This window comes from Echiichthys vipera, assembly GCF_963691815.1.
Source record: "Echiichthys vipera genome assembly, chromosome: 12".
NCBI classification, from domain to species: domain Eukaryota; kingdom Metazoa; phylum Chordata; class Actinopteri; order Perciformes; family Trachinidae; genus Echiichthys; species Echiichthys vipera.
The window spans coordinates 14,315,085-14,338,347 of record NC_139837.1 but is presented as its reverse complement, the minus strand read 5'-3'; the positions used below and the strand labels follow the sequence as shown (position 1 = coordinate 14,338,347).

At 40.4% G+C, this 23,263-nt stretch overlaps 1 protein-coding gene across 1 annotated transcript in view; it reads left to right on the top strand.

Annotated features, from left to right (window-relative positions):
- Positions 1 to 633: 633 nt before the first annotated feature.
- Positions 634 to 23,263, top strand: part of mboat2a (membrane bound O-acyltransferase domain containing 2a) — a 42,235-nt gene continuing 19,605 nt past the window's right edge. The window contains exons 1-2 of the mRNA XM_083924292.1: positions 634 to 1,006; positions 21,596 to 21,741. Coding sequence (XP_083780418.1) covers positions 923 to 1,006; positions 21,596 to 21,741 — 230 coding nt within the window. The 5' untranslated portion in view covers positions 634 to 922. The remainder of the gene's footprint in view (positions 1,007 to 21,595; positions 21,742 to 23,263) is intronic.

The following is a 23,263-nucleotide window of genomic DNA, read 5'->3' as shown; positions in this document are numbered from 1 at the left end:
TGATGACCATTTTTATTATTGCCAAAGAGTCTCTTCTAACAAGATAGTTCATGTCTACTCTGCGTGGGTAGCGTACACATATTTTAAAGGGTTAGTCAACAAGAAGGCATCATTTCCATTTTGATGTGAAAACTGGCGCGAATATTGCTTTTTGACACAAGTTAAACATGACTGAAGTCTCGATAAATAAATAAATGCATAAATAAATGTATAACTAACTAAATAAATAACGTTTTACATTTATTTCTACATTTTTGATCACCTACATTCATGTATTTCTGTGTCCATGTGTTTATGAGATAGGAGGTCCTATTTATTCATGCATTTATTTATTTCAGCGTATTTATTTATTTCTGCATTTATTAATGTATTCCTGTATTTAATTATTTATTTACACATGTATTCATTGAGCAATGTTTAGTCCTCCATAAAGACATACCACGATGCTCACGCAGCATCTTTTAAGTTTTTAGACACCCCTTGAGACGATAAAATTTAGTTTTTTTAAAGTCTTTGTCCAAAGATTAGGCTGCTAACACCTAGCATAGCACATATTACGATAGTATAAATACAAATATATCCGCTACAGCGATTAAAACGCCACACACGAGGCACACTGGCGGTCGACTCCTAGCTAAAACAAAAACGACGTCCTGTGTTTCTAACGGACGACAGACCGAGGAGAAAGTGGTCAAGCAGTGACTATCTCGTCGTGTTTGTGTACTCTTTGACGTGGATGTGAGCCGTGGATGACAACCGTCCAGCCCGTCGCAACAACAGCAGCAGCAGCAGCGGCGGCGGCGGCAGAAGGAGAAGAAGAAGAAGTGTATTTATCATCGCAGCAGAACAAGGGGAGTGAAGTGAACCGGAGGAAGGAGAGAGAGAGAGAAAGAGAAAGGATTTTACGGACACCGACCCAAGCATGGCGACCCAGACGACAGCATCATGCACTGGATCCACTTTGTTGCAGCCAATCAGCGAAATTATTAACCTCCCTGTTGACCAGGTATGTTTTTTTAGATGGAAAAAATTGTGATTTTCACTCAGCTCATTCATCGTAGTTAGCTAGCATAAATGCACTAGCAGAGGCTGGTGATGCGCAACGCCATTCTTCCCCAAACGTTAGCTCATTCTTTAACGTTATATATCATTATTTTAACTTACAATGCGTGTTTTCCCTGAAAACGAGTGCACAAAATCACTGTTGGTGTTTCTCTATATCACCATCAGCTAGCAGCCCCCCTGTCATGCTAACGTACACTACAGCTAATGCCTTTTGTCTCTTCCCATCGATGCCCAGAGCATAATCCAGTGGTTCTCAAACTGGGGTCCGAAAAGCCCCCCGAGAGCCTAAAATCTCCCCTCCATCGAATCACCACTATAATCCGGATTAACATGTTAAATTTCACCCAACATTCACTTGAAGTTAGCCCCTAGAATGGTGTGTACGTAGGCCGCAATGGCCAGTCTGCTGTGGTGTAACAGTTTTCCTCATTGCTAACAAACAGACAATCAAATCTGTTTTTGATGTAAAATGGTTTCCAAAGATGGAAACGATTGGGGAGTTTAGATTTGGAATCATGCTAATATTGTTATATACAGTGCACAGCCACCTGAAGCACCGTTGGAAAGCCATGAAGTTCATATGCTATTATGTTGCAAACCCTATATTTTAGAAGTTAAGAGCTGTGGGAATTATAGCTCATGTAGTTTTATATTTGAAACCAAATCAAAATCACCCTAAAAGAAAAGTTTCTGTTTACTTTGCTTGTCATCATTGCTCATTTGTTAATGGCAGAGGGCACCACACCTCCGTTGGCAGTTTTTTTTTACATTTTGAAGCAGCCAAAACGGTTTGAGTAACCACTGCAGGTGAGATTAGTCTGGAATTATGGGTTTGTACTAAGCTAGCGATAGTTTGTCTGAAGTGAAATCAGTTGCATGTGTGCAAATGTTTGCATTGCAAATATATATACACTTTCCCCCGGACCACACCTACACTATTACATATGCGTATACAAAGTACATTTCCATAGCAAAGCTCACCATAGCCTGTGGTGGTGGTGGTGGTGGTTTGTGAAGCACTCAGTCATGCCAGCATGAATCAGGCTTTGTCAGCAGGCTTCTATGGTTAAACGGCATTAAGTGCCACCCTAGCTTGTCTGAGAAAAAATAGAAACAACCCATGTTAACTAGTGGTTACATCTTGATTTGCATTGTTTTAATAGTGTGGAGTCTTAAGTTTCCATGTTGCTCTGTGTGTCTGTGTGTGTGTACGGCAAATAGTAATACATCGTTTTTTTGTTTTTGTTTGAAGAACATGTTGATGATGTTCTCTTGTTCTGAAAGTACATTGTGATCTGATCTTTCCAGTTTATTGCAAACACCAGGGAATCCACTGCCATGTCTCTTAATTGCCATGATCAGTATCAGTAACCCTTTCTTGTATAGTGCAATTGATTTTTTTTTTTAATTCTCACAAATTGACTTTTTTTTTCTTCTTGTGCTGGGATGTACCATACGCCACTTTTATGAAGCATTCTGTGAAATGTGTGGATCTACACTGCTTCCTTAATTGATGTTTAGGGCGACTATATGCTTAAGGGAAGAACTGCACACTGAGAGAAAAAAGGTCCCATATTGTAACAAGCAAGTTTTTATTGTTTTTTATGCCTCTGTGCTGGCGACAGGTGTGGCCGGAGGCCAATTGTTTCCGGGTTGTCCGTCCATCCCAATCCTGTAAATACAATTTCTCAGGAACGCCTTGAGGGATTTGCTTCAGATGTCGTACAAATGTCTACTCGGACTTGATTAGACAGATTCGATTTTGGAGTTCAAAGGTCAAGGTCACTATCTACTCTGTAAAGTGTCCTGAGATAGCTTTTGTTATGATTTGACACTGTAAATTGAATTGAATTGTTTTGCTTTGTCATCAGCGGTGGCATTGCTTGGTCTTATCTTTACTCTTCCCTTATCAGCATAAGGTCACATACATGATGACTCACAACTCTCTTCCCAAAGCCTCTGCTGTACACATCTGAGATTTATAAAGCCGTGTTTGCTGGGATGTTTGTATTCTTCAACTATGATTGTAAAAGTTTGCACGTTTTGAAATCATTTGAAAATGTGTTAGTGGTTCACAAGTCCGGCCGCCGCTTTTGCATGAGATTATTTGAAATGTCATATTCAGATTCATGAATTTAGTCATTTGCCAAATGAACCGTGTGCTCAGGTGAACTTGGCTTCTTTATCCGTCCACAGTGCACACAGCGACTAACCTCTTAACTCCTCGTCTTGTTGTGAATCAAACAAAAAAACTATCCAGCTGTCTTATCCTCCAAACCTACGTGCATGTGCAGACTGGAATGTTTGATTATGTCTCTCCACCCTAAAGCACTACAGCCTGTGATAGGAATGTTGCTTTGATGATCTGTTCTGCATCATGAACACATCCTCTGAACTCAGAATTTATAGTTTGCTATTGCATTAGATAGCCTACTTTTAATAAATAAGTATTGTAATTAATGATTATAATAATGTTATTTTTAACTGGTTGGAAGAAAACCTTATTGAAAGTGCAACGGCCTTGAGATTTTCTGATACCATTTTTTCCATACCGATATCTGTATTATTATTATTATTATTATTATTATTATTATTATTATTATTATTATTATTAATATTATTAATATTATTATTGTTGTATGGCCCAGCTCAGGTGAAATCCTTAGTAAAACATGAACAAATACATACAGAGAATGAATGCCAAATAACTTTATTTTCGTTATAAGTCATACGACAGTAAGTCATAGGGAAAAAACATAAATAAATGTCTTTAAAGTAGATTTTTTTTCAGGGCTAAATTAGGTCGTATCGGATCACTCTGCCATGCATTTGCTTATTGGAATATTCATATTGACTTTTGGAGTTACTCACTTGGCAATGCTTAGTTGTTTGAATCAATACTGTTTGACTAGGAGTGAGTTGCCTCGTACAAATGGGACATATAATCACGGGCGAAAGCTTTGTCGGACAGGTGTCACCCTTGTGACACTGTGGTTTGTTCGCTTCCAGCCAACTGGGTGCCCTGCTGTGCCAGGGCCGCTGTCAACACCAAGAAAATTAATACAGCCACTCAGATACAGTATGATCTGTGTGGCCCACAGACACTGGCACTCATTTTTATGAGGCTACTATATAGTGTGGCACCTCACTGTATGTTGTTAGGACTGTGTGTATCCCATGGGAGACACAGGCCTGTGCACTGGCCTGTGTCAGAGCTATAATGGGAGCTGTGAAATTTGAACTGACGCTCTGCTGCTCCTCCTCCTTTCTTCTCCTCTGTCTTTATTTCTCTTTCTCTCTATTACACATGGCATGTTTCTTTCAGTACAACGTGATGTTACTACTTTGACTAAGTCTTCATGTATTTTTGTGAACCCACACAAACACTATGTTCACCCACTCTGGTTCAGAGGTTCTGGTATTAAAAATAATCTAATTTATAGGCTCAATATACACACCTGAGCGGTGCCTACCCCAGACGTCGCAGTATTGAGCTGTTTTCATCTTCTTGTCATAAACCTTGAGGAGTGAAGGCCATACGAGATGAAGTGCTGCTCTTAGTCTTAAAGGCATTGACCTGATGGTGTTAATCAAGAAAATCCTTGACATTTTACTGCATCTCATCTGCTCCAACCCCCCCACCTCTAGCTTAAACATCCACTTGTTCATCTACTGCTGGACACATGGACTTGTACTGCTGTTGTTTAAACTGATGATGCTTGATATCTCTTAGGTCTTAACACAGCATCATTACACATTCACACAATTAAGCAGAGCGGCCTTGCTTTGGAAATCAGTTGACTTGTAGATCCTCATGCCTCCCAGTCATAAAGTGTTGGCTGGGTCCTCGAGCAGTGCCTTTCAGAAGTAGGAGTCCATGCCAGACACCTTGGTACTTTATTCATATATTTATAATAAGGTTTGAGAAATTGGTATTTATTATTGAACCTGAAAGGTTTATTTTCTCTGAGAAGGGACTTTTGTAGCTCATTAGGTTGAAGCATCAGCTGTGAAGGCCTGCCACAGCTGCAGCTGTTACAATAAGCAGCAGCTGGGTTTTTGCAGCTCTTCATTGTCTTGATACAAGTCCTTCTTAAAGAAAATTGAGAGTATACTTTATGTTGCTTGCATCCAGCAGGTTGACAAGTTGACATTAATGATGGATTTTAAGCTTAAAATGAAGGGTGTTCTTTGTTTTTTGACATAACTATAAGTGGTAAATATTTAGTATTTGGATCACTAGAGATTTTGGATGATGTAATGTTTTAAGTGTCAGCAGTGAGAGAGTAAACCGGTTATATTTGACAAACACATTTCTACCTTTTGATACTGAGGAATGATGTCCACATCGCTCTCTCTGGTGTTCAATAATTAAATGACAAAACAAAAGAAAAGAGTTCCAACTTTGCTATTTTATCTAAGAACAGCAAAAACTGCTGGTGTAGTAGTGTATTTTAATGTACGAACAGTGTCTTTATTATAAAGATGCCGTCTTATAGGTACCAGCTCGCAGTGTACAGGCGGTGCTGCTGTGTGTCCTGTGGTCACAAAAGGCTAGCTGCCCACATGTACAATCAGTCTTCTGTTTATGTGACATATTGGATTGCAGTTTGTCACAGTCAACGGCCACGTCTTTTATCACGATAACAAGCCCCCTTTTGTTGTTGTTGCTGCATTTTCCAGCAGGCTATTGTACTGTAGGCATCTGAACCCACACAGTGCTGTGGGTTTGACTCCCAGCTTTCCTTTTATCCACTGACAATTCCCTGCTATCAGCGACACATGTCTAACGCTGTAACATACAGAATGGCGTGGTTAAGTTTGACTGAAGTTTGAAATAAGTAGTTAAAACATGTAATGGTGACTGGCTCTAATTTAGGGATGGGAATTGAGAACTGGTTCCAGGTGAGAACTGGTAACAAATTGGACTCAGAATCCTATGCCTCCAGGTTTATCGGCTCCTTTTACCAATGTCGGCATGTTTTTTCTGTTCTGACAGTTGCACGTTGCGAAACAATGACGTGGAACTGATGCGTCTCTCAGCTGGAAACTTGCAACAAGAAGGAGTCATGGCGGAGATGAAGAAACAGTCCAGAGTGTGGCTCAATAGACGCAGGATCGTTATCTCCTCCATCGTCGCCATGTTTGTTGTTGTCATAAACTTTTTCCAAATTTATTTACCTATTGGAGCAACTTTTGAATCTGAGCGATGCTCTCTTGAGGATGTTTTGCTCAATGCCCTTTCCAACGTAGAAGACGCATTAAAGCATGTGGGCAGTGACGATTAGAACGGTGATAACTCACGTCTCTATTTATGCACGAAATGGAAGCATAAATGACCCTTAGGCAGGTTTTTCTTTGACTAAGAAGACCTCAATAATACCAAATATTTTCTAATTTAATTTACTCCGTGTTTAGACTCTGAGATAATAAAACAGTAAGGGAATCGATAAAGTATCAGACCGATAAGCAGAATTGTTACTGACATCGTTATCAATATAGCTTGCCTGAAGAATCATAACCTGGCTTCTTTTTAGGTTCCCTGCTGCTGACTGAGTCCCCAAAGCCCCTAGCTTGGGGCCGCTGGTCTTACTTTTAAGCCCTTGGGTCTCGTCAGAGTTTCTCTACCTCCCCTTTGTCTTTAATTGGCCCTCCCTGGGGAGTCTTATGCCTCCAATTGATTTCTTCCCCCTTGGCTCTCTCTAATGGAGCGATGCTGCCTGCTGCCATTATTATGGTACACAGTCAACACAATCATGTGTGATTCCTCCTGGGGTGTATGGAAAGATATGTTGTGAACATCACTGGCTAGTTGACAAAGTGGAACACAGTAATGGTTCCAAACAGGCAGATCTTTGTTAAGGTGGCTTAGGCTTTGTGATCATGTGTTTAATGAGGCTTGTCTGTGTGACATTTAATCCAGAAAAAGAGAAGAATTGAGCGTGGAAGAAGAGTCAGTGATACTGGAAGAATCCCAATCTTGTAATCTAGCTCAAATAGCATTGTGTAATCATTTATTTTGGATGAAGGTAAAAAGCTTATTCCGTAGTGACTGGTTACATAATATTAGAGTAGATAAGTTTGCTCCAGTGACCCCTTAAAGCTTCTGATCTTTTTTTGTGTGCAAAGTTTATAATAAGGTTGTCACGATACCAGGATTTTAAACTTGATACAATACTAATATATATATATAAAAAACGATATTAAACAAAAAAATACAAAATGGTTTAATTTCCCCCCATTTTTTTAAATTCAAGACCTCCACACAGGGCTGGTTCAGAAAAATCCCTGGACACATTCCAACAGGAAGTTGATTCTCTTCTCTGTTTATTTTGTGCAGCTTCTGGTTGAAAATCTGATTGTAGACCTGCTTTTTTTTTTAAATTATAGCTTTGGTACTTTCAATACTATCAAATGTGGATATCGTATTGTTTTGGAACACATGGCATTGAAAGTATCAATAGTTTTGACAACCTTAATTCATAATGTTGCTACTTCATAGAGAGCCAAAGTCCTGGACAGCCCTGGAATCTCCCAATGATGCAGCTCTTCTGTCAAGTTTAACCCGTGATGGGATAAGGCTTATGGGAAATGGTGTTTGTTGAAGCAATGATATTTGACCTTTAAAAAAACAACATTTCTTTACTAACCACATGGAACGCCACAACATACTGTTGAGATTTTTATCTATTCGCATTATAGCCTAAGAAAACTGCAATAACATGTTGATTTTGTTCCTTCTTGAACAGAACCTGGAAGCTTGGCTTTCCTCTTGCCTCTCGTATTTTATCATGTCCTCATCCTGTATTGTTAGGGTTAAAGCATGATGATAATGATGATGATGAAACCATGGGTTTGTTTCCTGTCCATTTCCTACCAGCAATAAATGCAGTCATGGTATTGCAAAGCCATTATACTAAAAGAATCAATACATTGTCAAATGAGGCCTGTGTAATGTTATAGCATTATGGAGGAAAAATAATGCTTTTTGTATCTTCTGCAGGGCTTTGTCTCTTGTGATCGATCAAAACACATAGGCGGGCTGTCATGCTGTAGATATAGATAAGCCAGGGACATCCGTGCCTCTGTCATTCATCTTCACTCTGTAGTGTTCTGCATTAGCTCAAAAGGGGATGTCCACACTCGGCTTACTAACTCATTAGTTCCGAGGTAATGGTCTGGTGTGATGTGATGAGAGTGGATTTGGTTTCTGTGCTAGAAAAAGGAAATCCTGAACGCTCGACTTAGAGAACCAGTTTAATGTTAACATGACACAGCGCATAGTCGGCACAGAGAACATATTTTCAGGGAATCATTCTAACAGCTTCAATTTACAGGCCAAGCAACTAAACATATCTGATGTTGTAGATTATAGATAAATGGTAACAGGGGAGCCCTGTTCTGAAAATTTGCTTGTGGGTATGATGGGGCCGTCACAGTCCTTATGTATATATTTCTTACCTTGATAGGTGTTTGGCATTTTACTGAAATTAAAAACAAAACTGTTATTATACTATTATATAAGTGCGACTTTGCACCCTCACTTGTAATTCCATTGAGGTAAAGGGCGTTCAGTTGATTCACTGTCACAGGAACCGTCTGACACATTCACCAAGCTTCTGTTATCTCACTTTCAGTGGCTCTACGCTCAAACAAATAGTCAATCTGAGTATTGATCATCCCTAAATACAAGTTGTGCTGTCATCTAAAAAGCTTGGCCACTAAATGTGGAATTGATTCACAATGTTTACTCTTCAGGGCCTTCTGCCATTGATTCTCTTGAATCTGGTCACTGGTGCCACAATCCGTTATCTGTGCAGGGGTATACTACTCAATTTAAAATTTTACATACATTCTCTCTATTGTCTAAGCGATTAAAATCAATTTCAGACTATGAAAACACCTGCAATAGAACAACATTTAACAAAAATCAATTGCAATATAATAATAAGCTAGCTTTTTGAGAGTCCCGAGTGAAGACTTGATCAAATACCTATGTAAAAATAGCACTCTGCTGTTATGAAGTGGGCCCCAGTATTGGATGCATTCTATATCAAACATGCTTATTGAACACGGTATTTGCAAAATGTCATAAATGATTGTGTCCGATCAATGCGGTTTCAGCAGTTTCCATCACCCATGTTTGCGCCCGGCTACTTGTTTGTCATAGTCACAGAGTTATTTTTGCTTCTTATTCTAATCTAGAAAGTGACCGCAATGAAGTGAAGGCACACTGAAGTTGTTTCAGAATCACTGATGCACACGCTCTTTCTTGTGAGGTGTGAAATAGCGATTGAGATCACAAAACTTACTGTGCATGATGCAGAGTTTCCCCCAGCATATTGCAAGACTGCTGCTTACATTTTTTTTTAGTTGTTTTTCATTTGGAACAAGCATGTGTGCCCACAAACAAACAGCATCTTGTAATGTGTTACCCCTTGTCGTTAACTCCTTTTCCCGGCTGTATGTATGATGTTTTCAGTGGTGACAAATCCGAGCAGTACCTTTAGTAGAACAACCACAGAACATTCCCCTAGCCAGCAAATGTCACTTGCTTAATATGGTTATGTAACAATAGCCTACCATTTGCAGTCTTTTGTCACATTACAGGGAAAAAAAACTGCCTTTCGTGCCTTGTTCACTTCTGAAACATGCAGATTTTTAGTGCTTAGTGTAGAGTTTTACAGTGAATTTGCACAGTCTGTATAAAGCCTGCACTCTCCGCTGTAGATCAACACTTCCAACTGTGTACTTGACTGCAGATTCTTGGCAGATTGCAAAGTCATTTGTAGAAGATCTGCTGTTTAAAGGTTGTCTCCTCGCTCTTAGCACATCATTGAGGACTTTTGCATATCCTGTGCTGTATCATAGCAACTGACTGCTTTCTCTTTTCATCTAGGTGGTGGTTGCCAATACTTGGGATATTCTGAGTTTCTTCTCCGGAATCAGTGCCATTTCCCCCTCTACACACAAACTATTAAACTATAAGTCACTAATCCTAACTGGGCTAACGAGCAGATAAAACACATTTTGTAACGCTCTGTTAATGCTTACCTTAAGCTGGGAAAGGGTAGAATTTGTGCTTCCAGTGGATGTGGCGTGCTTATATAGTTGAGGACTGGGGTTTCAGATGTTGTACTTTTTGTCCAAGTGTCTTATTGTGTCTGACGTTTTCTTTAAAAAAGTCCGGCAGTTGTTTGAAAACTATTAATGTACTGGGCAAGAAAGGACGCCTTGCCAAATCAGTCAAGCTCTTGTGGATTTAAATGAATGACCAAAAATGGTTTCCAAGATGGCTCAGTATTCATTCATGATGCCTTATATTTTCTTCTTCTCTTGCCGATGGGTTTACACCACAGAACAGGAGGCTACATTTTTAGATGCGCCTTGTTCCTCCGTCAGCAGGATTATGGAATTTCGCATGGCCTTGGCCGAGGTCTGCGCTCCCAGAGTGCCCTTCTAGTTGAACCTCTGTCTTTACATGTTCCATGTTGAGGAGCTTCAGCCCTTTGGCCCCATGTCCAAACAACATGAGGGTGGTGGTTAAAGTTTAGTTAGAGGCTGTCTCAGAGGTTACTGGAAAAGTCCTGGGTGAGCCGAGCACGCAGCAACCCAGATATTTTGCCCTCGGTCAAAGATTGGAGACAACACTCTGACTCACTGCCTTTAAACTGCGTCGGCCTCTCGCACACATCTGTAATACGGCTTCTGGTAGACCCCATGAGCTCCCAAAAATTTCACATTGGTGTCTATTGAAACGAAACAATTATTTTCTGGTCCCAGTCATTATTTCTCCTGGATTACACATATGATGTGTTTGTGGAAGATGATAATTTTTCATGTTAATAGTTTGACAGTTTATCGTATGACTGTTCAGTGAAAAGGCTCTGGAAAAAGCATAATGAGTGACTATATTTCAAATTTATAAAATATCTTGACTTAATCATTAACTCATTCTCCAACTACATTTACAATCATCAACTTGATGCAGCATCTTCAGGTCTTTGTTTTCTGTTTTCTATTTGGATTTTTTTGTTAAATATCACTAATTCATAAAAGCAGAAAAGTATTTGCTGGGTAAGAATAGACATTGGGCAGTTGATGATGTCTTCACCCTGCTTCGGTCCCTTTTTTGATTACCTACGCATTTGTCACATTGTGAGATGAGTATACTGAGGGAGCTTGGCCCAATCCAGGATACACAAAACCTGCATGAGGAGATACTGCCATGGGTATCCAGTGACCCTCTTTTACGCTTGCATAGACTCCTGGAGTATGTCGTCATTCTCTTTCACTGATGTCTGGAACCCAAGAAAACAGCATTAGTATCCGCTAACAAGTCTGAGCTGGTTCCAACTTTGGCCAGATTTCCTAAGAATACTTGCGAAAGTATTTCTCTACCTGCGTCTCTCTGTGCAAGTAAGTCATATTATAAATTAAATGGCAGAACCGCTGGCAGTAGTTTGCTAAGAGTTATGTGCATCATCAAAGAATGCTCTCTGCTAATAATATATAGGAAGAGATGTGCAGCATCCATATATCTAATAGATGATGTAATCAGTTAGCAGTAATTTAATCAATTAATTAGTTAATCTGCTGCAAAATACTTTGTCATTGCAGAACAGACTGCATCTTTCATTTGGACCAACTACAGACTATTTCTTAACTGTTTCCCTCCCTCCGTTTCTGTTTCTCTCTCTCCATTTGTAATGCTGCCAGTAAATCTCTTGTATAAATTGGAGTAAAGTGGTGTCAAACAAAGCTCATTGAGAAATGTAGAGGGACATTATAAGAAAAATAAAAGAAAGAAGGAACCTAGGAAGAGACATATCTGCACTCAAAGGCACACATACAATGGTTGGCACCCCAAGTCTGCAAGGCCTACCCAGGATTTTTTCTATAGAGAATTGACTAATTATGTATACAAGGTTTTCTTTCCTCCTTCTGTACTTTTGTTGCTCTGCGTTTGTTTTTGCACTGACATGGTAACGTAGTTCATGCACATACTGTATGCCTGAATGCATCGAGCTGAGGTTACGACTGTCACAAATGTATCCAGCACTTATAACATCAAGTCATTACTGTACACTTTCACACCAGGCACCAGGACGACTGCTGTAGCCTGTGTGTTTCAAGAAAGAAGACACTCACACACTCACACACACACACACACACACACACACACACACACACACACACACACACACACACACACACACACACACACACACACACACACACACACACACACACATTGTGAGCGTGGTTCTGGCCGAGTGCTGCTGGCTACCTTGAGGGGAATGGCTGATTGTTTGTCTATTAATAGCCAGCCTGACCGTAGAGCCTGACAGGGATCTGTGGATCAGCTCAGAGAAAGAGCGCCACAGTGTAGGCTTTAACGCTCTGCGTGTGTGCGCATCAGTGCATGCTTCCTTTGTGCTCTTTGTGCTGCTCCTATATGTGTGGCACTTCTCAGGATTTCTAGCATCAACACAACCACATATGTAGCAGTAGAATTTTTTTTTTGTAGAAAAATCTATGGCTGCCTCTGTGTAAAAATACATCACAACCCGTCGTTTGAGTTTCTTAAACATGACACACACTGGCAAACACACATAAGTCAGTATGTCTCTTGGAGCCGTGACCAATTTATTGACCAAGACTAAAGTAGTCATGACATCGCCTGTGTCTTTGTCTGGCTACAGCTACCGATGTGTATGCGCGTGTTTATTTGCAAGTGTGTGTTTGCATATGGGAGAACGCTGGCAGACATTTGACTGCTCCTATTTCTCTCCGACCAAGGTTGGGGTTGAACGGCAGAGGAGGGAGCACCATTATATACCAGTTGGCTTTTCTTCCTGTATCCTTGTATCAACATTTTAATTTGGAGACTAAATTTATTGTCTATAAAACCGTGCAAGTAATAGTTTGCAGCCTATTTCTGACTCTCTCTGTCTCTTTCTCTCTCTCTCTTTCTGCTACATCCACACCCTTCCTAACATTTGCAAACATTCTTATCATCATGTGCTGTTTTTAATCCCCTGCGGGTATTAGACATCAATGCTCTCTCCGGCGCTCACCTCACATGAAAACTGCTGACAACAGGCTGTTTCTGTATGCGCTACAGTACTCTAAGGAGGATCAGGACTGTATACCATATATGCTCCACAGACACTTTTTTTTGCATCGAATACAGACTGTGGTAAAAGTTTAGTTTAACTTCAAGACTTTGAGTTCCTCCCCTCACACTGTGGCAGCAGTGCCGTGAATCTGCATGAGTCATTGTGGACTACAGCTGATGGAAATGAAATGAGACCGTGCAGAACAGGACTGTAGCGTCACATGGGCTGTGTGGGGTGAGGGTTGGAAAGGGAGGAGGCATAGTGACTTAATGACATGGAAAAAAAGGGTTTTATGCTAATGGCTGTCTAAATTTATCTCCCACTTTGTGCAGACACACAAACAGATGCAGGCACACGCACAGACAGGCACCCACCAGTCGCCTGTGAGTAAGACTTGGATAGGGAGCCACATACTGCTCTTTGCAAAAGGAACTATTTTAGTCTCTGGGTGCTAAACATGGACCATGCACAGGGAGAGAAGAGAGGAGCACCGTATATGAATAGTGATATTACCCCAGTCCCAGTAGTGTGCTCATTGAAGGTGTGGAAAATACCATACCCAAGCAAAGAACTCCAACATGGGAAAGGTGTCACGCACCTATAGAGAGCGGTTCAGACTCATCAAGCCAGTTTTATTGCTGTTTATCTGTCTGTGCTCCATGGGAACCTGATGCACTGCATTTTCTCCATGCCTCTAATCATACACAGACAAGTTAAGGTTAGGAAGTGTCAATATCAGTTTAGTCTGAATGGATGATTTTATGTCATCTTTCTTTTTAGGCCTTATATAAATTTCCACAAAAACACTGCAAAACTTATTCACACCCCCTGATTTTAAGCAACAGTAGCAGCATGGCACCATTCTTGTAGTCTGGGGAAAAAAGACTGCTCTGTGGAGTTTCATTTGCTCTCGCTCCCCTCACATTCAGACGGAAATAACTCGACTACTGTTGGTAGATTGACAAAAACCTGTCCTAACTTTTTCTTAAGTGACAATTTAAAAAAAAAAATGTTTTGGCAGTTTTCAAGCCTTTTATTATATAGAACAGACAGGAAATGGGGTTGAGAGAGAGGGGGAGACATGCAGCAAAGGAACGCAGGTCGGAGTCGAACCCGCGGCCCTTTGCTGCCTCAAGGTTTTTCAGACTTACATGGGACTGTTTTAACCACTGTGCCGACGGCCTCCCCCAATTTTGTTTGGACATGTGATTTCTTAGATTTTCATTTAGTGTCACAATCAAATCAAAGTTTTAATTTATGAGATTTTACGCTAATTATCACATTTGGCATGCTAACACAATACACTAACATGCTTTATAGAAAAAAAGTCCTGTACAAAAAAAGGAAGCTATGCCCAGAAGGAACATGACATGTCATCCATCTGTTCCCTCCCACGCCATCTTTTCTTCACAACCTGGCTGCAGCTGCTCTCCAGCGTGACATCTTCAGCTGATACGTTAGATTTTAACACAAGCAGCTGTTGTGCAAGCACTTCTTTAGGTGCTAATTTTAGGACAAGGGTAGAGCAAAACTATGGAAGGTGCAAGTTACAAAGAGAAAATACTGTAAAATGGGACGTGAGAATGACATGAACATGAGCAATGCTTTAGCCCTGAGGCCCTTCATGTTACTCTACTGCATATGATGTACACAGACAAAGAGACTGGCATACTGTATTTCACTCTTCAGTGAGCTTCAGGAAGCTGGCTTATCTCTGTCTTCCACCGCATCCACAATGACTTCCTCCCTCCGCTTCAGCTTCTTTCCCTCTGCCAGTCTGTGTGTGTCAGTCTATAATGTAGCTTCTTAAAGCTGAGCGGCGCCCCTGTGCCACAGCTGCCAGGCGGAACTGCCTGATAGCTCATTGCCCTTAAGCGCTAATCGCTCATTGGCGCCCGACCCCCATCAAAACATGTTGTCTGTCTCTCTTCCTGTGTCTCTCTGATCCATACGCACTGTAATGATGTGTGATTGATCTGCGGTATTGAGATAAAGAGGCCCTAAAGTTCTCAGGCACCATGATAGCAGGAATAGAGCAGTTTTAGATTCATATACTACTTAAATCAATACATTGTACATATTTGCTTGTAGAGAACTTTTCAGGCTCACAAATTATTTCTTGCTTTAAGCCCTGGATCAAATGATGATGCTAAAGAGGAAGGTAGGGAAAACTCTTGTTGTAGCTGAAGGGTGTGTCCTCACCAAGCCGGTTTGGAGTGGTTTGTTTGAGCTTTCCAGTCAATATTGTGTCAGGGGGGGTTTGTAAACACAGGTGAAAGAAAAGAAATAATGCGCTCTGTCGTCTGCCAAGCAAACTGTGAGCCAGTGTGTGGCATGCTCAACACAGTCGCACCTGAAATTCGTTCAGGGTTCTGGATCCTCCCATACTCCCATTCTATTTAGTCTTTTACTTTGCCCAGTGACATATTTCAGTTGGTTTGCTGCAGTGCATTTATCCAAAACGGTGGCTTTTCCTTTTTCTGTGTCTCTCTTTGAATCTCTTCCAAACGGTTCTGCAGCACAGATATCTTGCCTTACATTCTGAAACAAAAAAAGAGCACTGTACCCCAGGGTAAGGTTGACTTCAGAGTGAATCAATAATGGACAAGCAGATCCATGTATTATGAATGAAGAAACAACGCACCCTGGCACGGGAGCTTGTCTACTGCAAAATGTTTATTCAGTAAACTGCTATCCCAACACTGTTTGAGTTTGAGGGAAAACACATTTGGCTTTGTCTTTTAACAAATCCTGTGAATATGAAGAATGACATTTTTCCTTTTAGACTTTCAAATCTTATTGTTTTTGTCTGCAGTAGATTATCTGACATGAGCACAACATTTTCATTTATGTTGCCTCCTTAATCTAAGACCAAAATCACAGCCAGGATGCTCTGTTGTTAGCTCACAGTGTAAAATCACATCTGTGAGTGGAATGTAGCACTTTGACTAGCGTGTGGTCTGATTTTGTAACTGTTGCTCAGAAGAGAGAAACATTTGTGTGAGTTAATTTCTCAACTGCTTGCATTCATATCCAATGTCAGCTTACTATATCAGAGATTGTCTAGTGAATTTAGATCCATTCAAAAACTCTCAAGTGTTGCTTGAGCGTTCTTTGCTGTGAACTCTTTGACATTGCAGTAGCTAAGCTAAGGCCCCGTCCACACGACGTTTTCCTGTAACAGCACATTTTTAGTATACCAGTTGCAGTAGAGACTTAATGAATGGGGATTCAGTTATTTTTTGACTTTCCAAATGTTATCTGACCAAATAGATCACACTCTAAAGAAACGTATCCACTGATTTACAGATGTCTCTTTTTCCAAGTATGTCTATGGGAAAAAATATTTTTGGTCCCCGTCGCATCACGTGACGGACCTGGTGGTTGCAATTCCACTGTTTGGCCACTATGGAAATTGGCTTCAAAGTCTGCGGCCGAAGTGTGCTAACATGCAAATTGAGATCATCATCGTTTTTACAGTGATCTGTACTCTTTTATTATATCAGTTTTCTGTCTGACAGTGTGTCTTGTGTATATACCAGACTGTAATCAACAGGTCCGTTTACAAGCATGCACAAGAGGATGACCGCAGGCCTTTTAACAGTCGGACAGAATGATTTTCACGCATCTCATCACGATCAAAGATATCTCCTTGAGAAGGATGCTTAGCTAATCTTATCAACAACTGCACTTGCATATTCAGAGGTGTATGATTGGAGGTTAGCATTTTAAATTGTAAATTAACTTGCATTTATAAAGCGGCTTTCTAGTCTTATGACCACCCTAAGCGCTGTTAGACTACATCCATTCAAACACATTCATACACTGATGACAGAGGCTGCCATGCATCAAGATTTAATCTAACCGTTCACACACCGTTGGCACTGCCTTTCGGGAGCTGGGGTTCAGTTTCTTGCCCAAGGGTACAACCCGTGGACCGGAGGAGCCGGGGATCAAACCACTGATCTTGTGATAAGTGGATGACGTGCTTTACTGTCTGAGCCACAGCTGCATTCTGTTTGCGCAGTGTTGACTGACTTCAGTTGCTGTTTTCACAGAATCGGACTGATATGTGTGTTTTTGGGAAAACAGAAGCTCTTACTTAGTACTTTTTCCGCAACAGTCATCAAGGTGTTCAGGGGAGAGCTGCTCTACAGGTTTTTCATGAAGCCACCTGCAGCTGTGTAGATAGTAATGTAGTAATGCTTCACAATCAAAATGTTGCAAGTGTAAAAAGTCAACTGCTGCCGCCTTATCCCTCATATATGAAAAGAACAGATAACTCAGAGTTGATAAATTGCTTAGTCAGAGCTTTTGCCACACAGTCGGCTCTCAACTATTCACCCACAGCTTGGCTTCGCTGTTGCCTTGAACAATACAGTTCCTCTGTCACGCCCTTACAGTCTCCCACATGAAATTCCTTTCTTACAAAGCAATGTGTTGATAACCAGGGAGGGGCTGATTTGACACTCTCAGGCTATTTCAAAGACAAAAGTTGTAGTTCCTCAAGTTCAACATCAAGTCTACATTTGATTGTTTAAACAACATACTGTATAAGAATAGTTTGTCTTTGCTGTGAAGGCAATTTGCACAGCAAAGCTTCATTCATGCTGCAGTCAGTTCACTATTTGACATAGCTATTTTGGCCCTCTGTGGCTCACATTGATAAATCACTGACTTTAATGAGCGCGGGATGCTTGCTGGTTTGCAAATGATTCAGTCATTCTGTGTGCAGGCGTACAGCCTTTCATTCAACCGACTAGCAATGTCCTCTTCACTAAGAGAGCAGCTTGAAGTAATCAAAGCATGAAATGACATCCAAAGCCGTGGATCGGGTTAATGCTGTTTGAAAAAGAGGCTTGCCTGTGAAGGGTTAGCCAGAGGAGGTCTATTTAATGTGACACGTCATTAGCAGGGCATCATATTTTATTTTAAGTCCTTTAGATTTAAATGTGGGGGGGACGATTTTCTGTTGAACTTAGGTTTAATTTTACTAGATTTGTTACACTAGGGATTGTCCAAAGCACTCATCAGCACAACTAGTGTTTGGTGATATGACCAAAAAATTGTGGATCGTAGCGATTTCATGGTATATCAAAGTTTTTTGTTTTTGTTCTTTGCATGACTGGGCCTTATTATAGTTTTATAGTGGCTTATTCTACTGTCTAGAGTACATTCACTACAGAACATTCAAATTGTTTTGTGCTATAAGTTGTGGGTTATTCTTGTGTTAAAAACCATTAGTAAGAGGGGTAAGCAGTTAATGGGGGTTCCCTCTCTTCGAAGCAAACCTATTGAAGAATTAACAACAATTGTTTCAGCTAGGCCCTGGAATTGTGGTATATGAACAATTCATGCACTGACATGCAGTAAATTACAATCCGAATGCCGGTTCCTCCGGTACACTAGCCAACACCAAACACAACATTATTCACATGAGGAGGAAATCAATTTAGCCTAAAACTAGAAACAAGGTCGATGGAAACTGATGGAAATAGCTGCCAGTCTGAACAAACACTGACATTTATTGGCACATAGGTGAATCAGGTTGTTTGCTTTTGATTCATAACAGCCAAATGTAATCTGGTAGTTTGCTTTTAGACACCATAGAAACACTATCTGCAGTTAAAATGGGCAATAGCCAGTGATTACTAAGATTAAGTTTGCTTTTGGTTTAGCTCTGACAATAGCACTTGGACCTGCTCACAGCCTTTTGTTTTAGACTCTCTTGCTAGATTGTTTAATTATTCTCATTTTAGTCCTGATAGGGTTCCTCCGTCGAACAATACCAGTCATGACAATAACAGAACAAAAGACTCTGGCTCCTGTTATTGAGGTTCTTGTGCTTTGTGCGTGCATGGGTCTGTAAATGAATGTGTACAAATCCCCTAATATTTGCTGCCAAACGCCATCTGATATGATACACTCACAGGCTGATGCTGCATGTTATTTGTTGCTACATCTGTTAGTCGTGCAGACTAAAGGACCTACATACTTAAGGCTATATCTATCCCCTGTCTCTCCCTCTCTCTTTCTCATTAATCATGCAGGATCCATAGATAATGGATGGGGCTCATGGTGTCTGTAGCCTTTCACTGCTTACTGGCCAGACGGATCTGTTAACATGACCTATATACGTGGACAAGCCATTGTGCCTTCAGACATGCATCACTGAACGTGACATCAAACAAACACGACGGTTTCTTTGTGGATGAGTTGTTGTCATTTCACCTTTTTACAGTATTTAGTGTAATGTTTTTTTCAATTAGTCCTGTGTCTGCTACTCATTCCCTGTTTCTCTCGTGTCCCTGATGAGCCTTTAGATGCTCTGTAATTTAGACAGGATTTTAAAAAAGATGTGCACAGTCACTGACCATGTATGACCACAAATGTGAGGTGATGTCATTGACACGAGAATAACAGCTCTTGCATTGCAAATACTGACTTTGGCCGTGTGTGTTATTTAGGGAGATCGAAGCTAGAGAGGGCTGACTTGTGGAGAGAGAGTGGAGAAATAAATCTAGAAGCTTTTACTTTCTGCTTATGTGCAGCCTGTGTGTGTGTGTCTGTCTGTGTGTGTGTGTGTGTGTGTGTGTTTGTGTGTGGTTTTATGACTGGCTTGATGAATAGCCAAGCTGCACGGAACACATAGATCCTTTATAGCAAGAAACATTAAACATAACCTCTGAGTTATCAGTATTTACGGGCTGGAGGGACATAAGCGGACATATACACAAACACAATACTGTGTATTACTTAGGATGTCAGACCGAGTAGGCCGTGGTTTGATGGTGGTTTAATTAAAAAGCCTTAAGATAATCAAATTTATAGGATAACGTGATCCAGCCAGATCAATTGGACATAATATATATGCCCACCTTTCTTCCCTCCTTTATAGAGTTCAGGATGAGTGGAGATAAAGTGTTGGTAATCAAACAGAGAGGTTTGGTCCTCCCCTCGATGGATCCAGTCAATCTCACTATTGTCTGGTGTAAAGCCTCTTTGCTGTTCCATTTAGAGACATTAGGAGATGAGACCCAGCATTACTATGACCTGAGTGTATTTACTGAGAAATATACAAATATAACAAAATAATACATGTATTAATAGAAAGGGTTGATATTCATATTAACACCCACAAAAAACATATAGATGGCAGTCCCATTACTCACAGTTGTATTGGTGCTCTACAACTGAATTCACCGGATGATTCTTATTTGTGTAATCTTTTTTTTATTTTTAGAATTAACGTGAATGGATCAAATAAATTCAATGCAAACACTGTGCCAGGCTTATACATACAGCATTTTAGACTTATTGTTACAGTTACTGTCAAGAGAGTTAAACATATTTATATTCTGCAATCTTAAAGTCAATGACCTTGAGAAAGACAATTGTGATTGTGAGAAAGAAGTTTGCTTGCGAACCATCACTCACTAGCTAGTTACACAGACAGGCTAAATTCCAGTTTAGTTTTATCTTCCTGTATCCCTCTGTTTAACTGCATGCTTGTGGCAGTCATTTATATTTTAATTAGCATTGTAATTTAATTACGCCCTGATCACAGTCGTTTACATGAAGTTTAAAAAAACGATTATATTTGGGTTAAAGCAATACTCCAGTAAAATCGAGTTTTCCTACCCCGGTTTACAGACCTAGATAACTCCTTTAGTAACCGAGGTATCCATACATTTATACAGCATATCTGGAGTAATATTGGCTTTCGCGTCTGTGCGTGCTGCGTGAGTTATAACTTGCCCTCCCCACTCCTTGGCAGTGGCTTTTGACCCGGAAATAGTGTAAACCAGGAAGCAACTGCAACAGAAAGCTACAACATGAAAAACCCAATAACAACAACAGCTTTACCTTATAACTCAGGGAGAACTTCGCCATGGCAAGTAACATCACTACCAAGAAGACCTGTTTTGTTCGTAATTCTTTCCAAAAGTCGGCTGTTTGTGATTTTGACAAAGGTGAACCGTAAAAAAAGCTCTATTCCGACCCACTGTATGTTGACGTAGTGCCACCTTCTGTACCGGAGGTCGAGTTTTCCCATTCTCCCCCGCTTATGTAACCGGGTGGAACTTAAATAATCTGATTATTCCCTTAAACGGGGAAAGACCATTTTTGGGTTACTGATGTGCATGTAAACGCAATGATTCGCACATTACACGCGTGACACATTCACACCGTGAATCTGCAGTGCACCATATGTAGTATCCCTCTTCTAACAGAGTTCACTTGCGTGGTTCCTTCTTTCTGATTACATGACATTACTGTATTTATCAGTATTTTTTCATCCGTCTTAATGTCGCTCTCTTGGCATAGGCCCAGCTCCAGCTATAATCTTTTTGGATTCATCCTGATTTCATACATAAATCACATTGTGTTTGTGTTCCTCTGTGCAGGTTAACTTTGTGGCATGTCAGCTGTTCGCCCTGCTGATGGCCGTGTGGTTTCGGCTCTACCTCCACCCCAGTAAGACCAGTCCTTTCATCAGACATGTGGTGGCCACTATGCTGGGCTTCTACTTGGCTCTCTTCTGCTTTGGCTGGTGAGTCACTCTTTTGTTTAACCCGCAGCCTTTCTTGTCATCACTGTCCTTTTATACTCTGCTCCTTGCTTCCTTCCTCAGAGTTTTTTCCTACAATAGCATGTTAGTGGGGTCCTTTTCCTGCAGACTGAGGCCTTGTCCCAATTTCATGCTATTGTAAATTCATTACTACGCTGCTGAATTGTTTGTGAGGATGTTGTTAATCTCATGGTTCGGGTGTTTGTTTATGAAATGTCATGTAATGTTATGCAATGAAGGGAAATGTTATATAATGAAGTGTAATGAAGTGTCAACTTTTTTTTCATTTAGTGATTTTCTACATTTCCCAGAATTAGCATGTACTTGAGCTTTTCAGCCAGAGCTGAAATGATTTGTTGATTCTTGAGTTAGCTGACAGAAAATGAATCAGAAACAATTTTGATAAACTATTAATCTTATAAATAGTTTATAATGCCACACATGTGACTGGTTCCACATTTTCAAATGTGTTTCAAGCCTTTCTTTGATAGTTAACTGATCAGATTAAAAATAGAATTTTCAATACATCCCTCTGGGCTCTGGGCAATCATAAAGGGCATTTTACTATTTTGTGCACAAAACAGTTTAGAATTTTTCCATTAATGCACTTTGAGTCTGCCTTGTGTATGAAAAGTGCTATACAAATAAAGTTGCCTTGCCTTAATGAATAATGTTGAAATGTAGGTGTACCCTTTTAGAAGAGAGATAAGTCTTTCTGTTTGAGCAAAAGACAGCGTCACACACCCTTGGCAAGACACAACTGATTGTGTGCCTGCACTGCATGAAGGTCACTGATACTGTATGTAATCATGGAACGAAAGCCTATATCTGAAGAGACTGAATAGTAAATGCCACATTTGCACTCAGTTTGGTCTTTGAGAGTGAGCTAATGTTGAGGGAACCTCAGCCCTGATGTTTCCCTGGCTTGCCAACAAAGGGAGCATGCTAAACTGCTAGGGTGTAACCTCTGCTTTACATGTGGAAGGACTATGTTTTAATATAAGACCTGGATACTGGACCCCAGGATGGTGCATATTCAGTCCAATGAGAATTGCTCGCCTGGTGCTTATGTCAAAAAAGTGTCTGGGCTCCCAGATTTACTTCTGGGGTATGGGGTAGTGTTTCTCCCATTGGTCCCGACAGCGATTTCCCGCTCAGCCCATAGTCAAATACATTGGGACAAAGTCACAAGATTTTAAATTACTTTTGTAGGCCTTAGAAATATAAAAACTCCATTCATTAAAAAATCATAATCAACCATGTATGCAATTCGAGGTATCCTGTCAACAATTTTACAGATATTCCTTTTACAATAGTAGCATAAGGCAGAAAAGCTTTTTTTGGACAGTAGGGGGATTTTTTTTCTTGCAGTACCACAAGTTCTCACTGGAAAGCGGTATCCAGTTCTTATAATACATCTGTGGTAAGAACCAACAGCTAGTGAAAACTCATGTTGATTTTGAAAGAAAACAGACTGCACATTGTGTAATGATTAAATGTTACC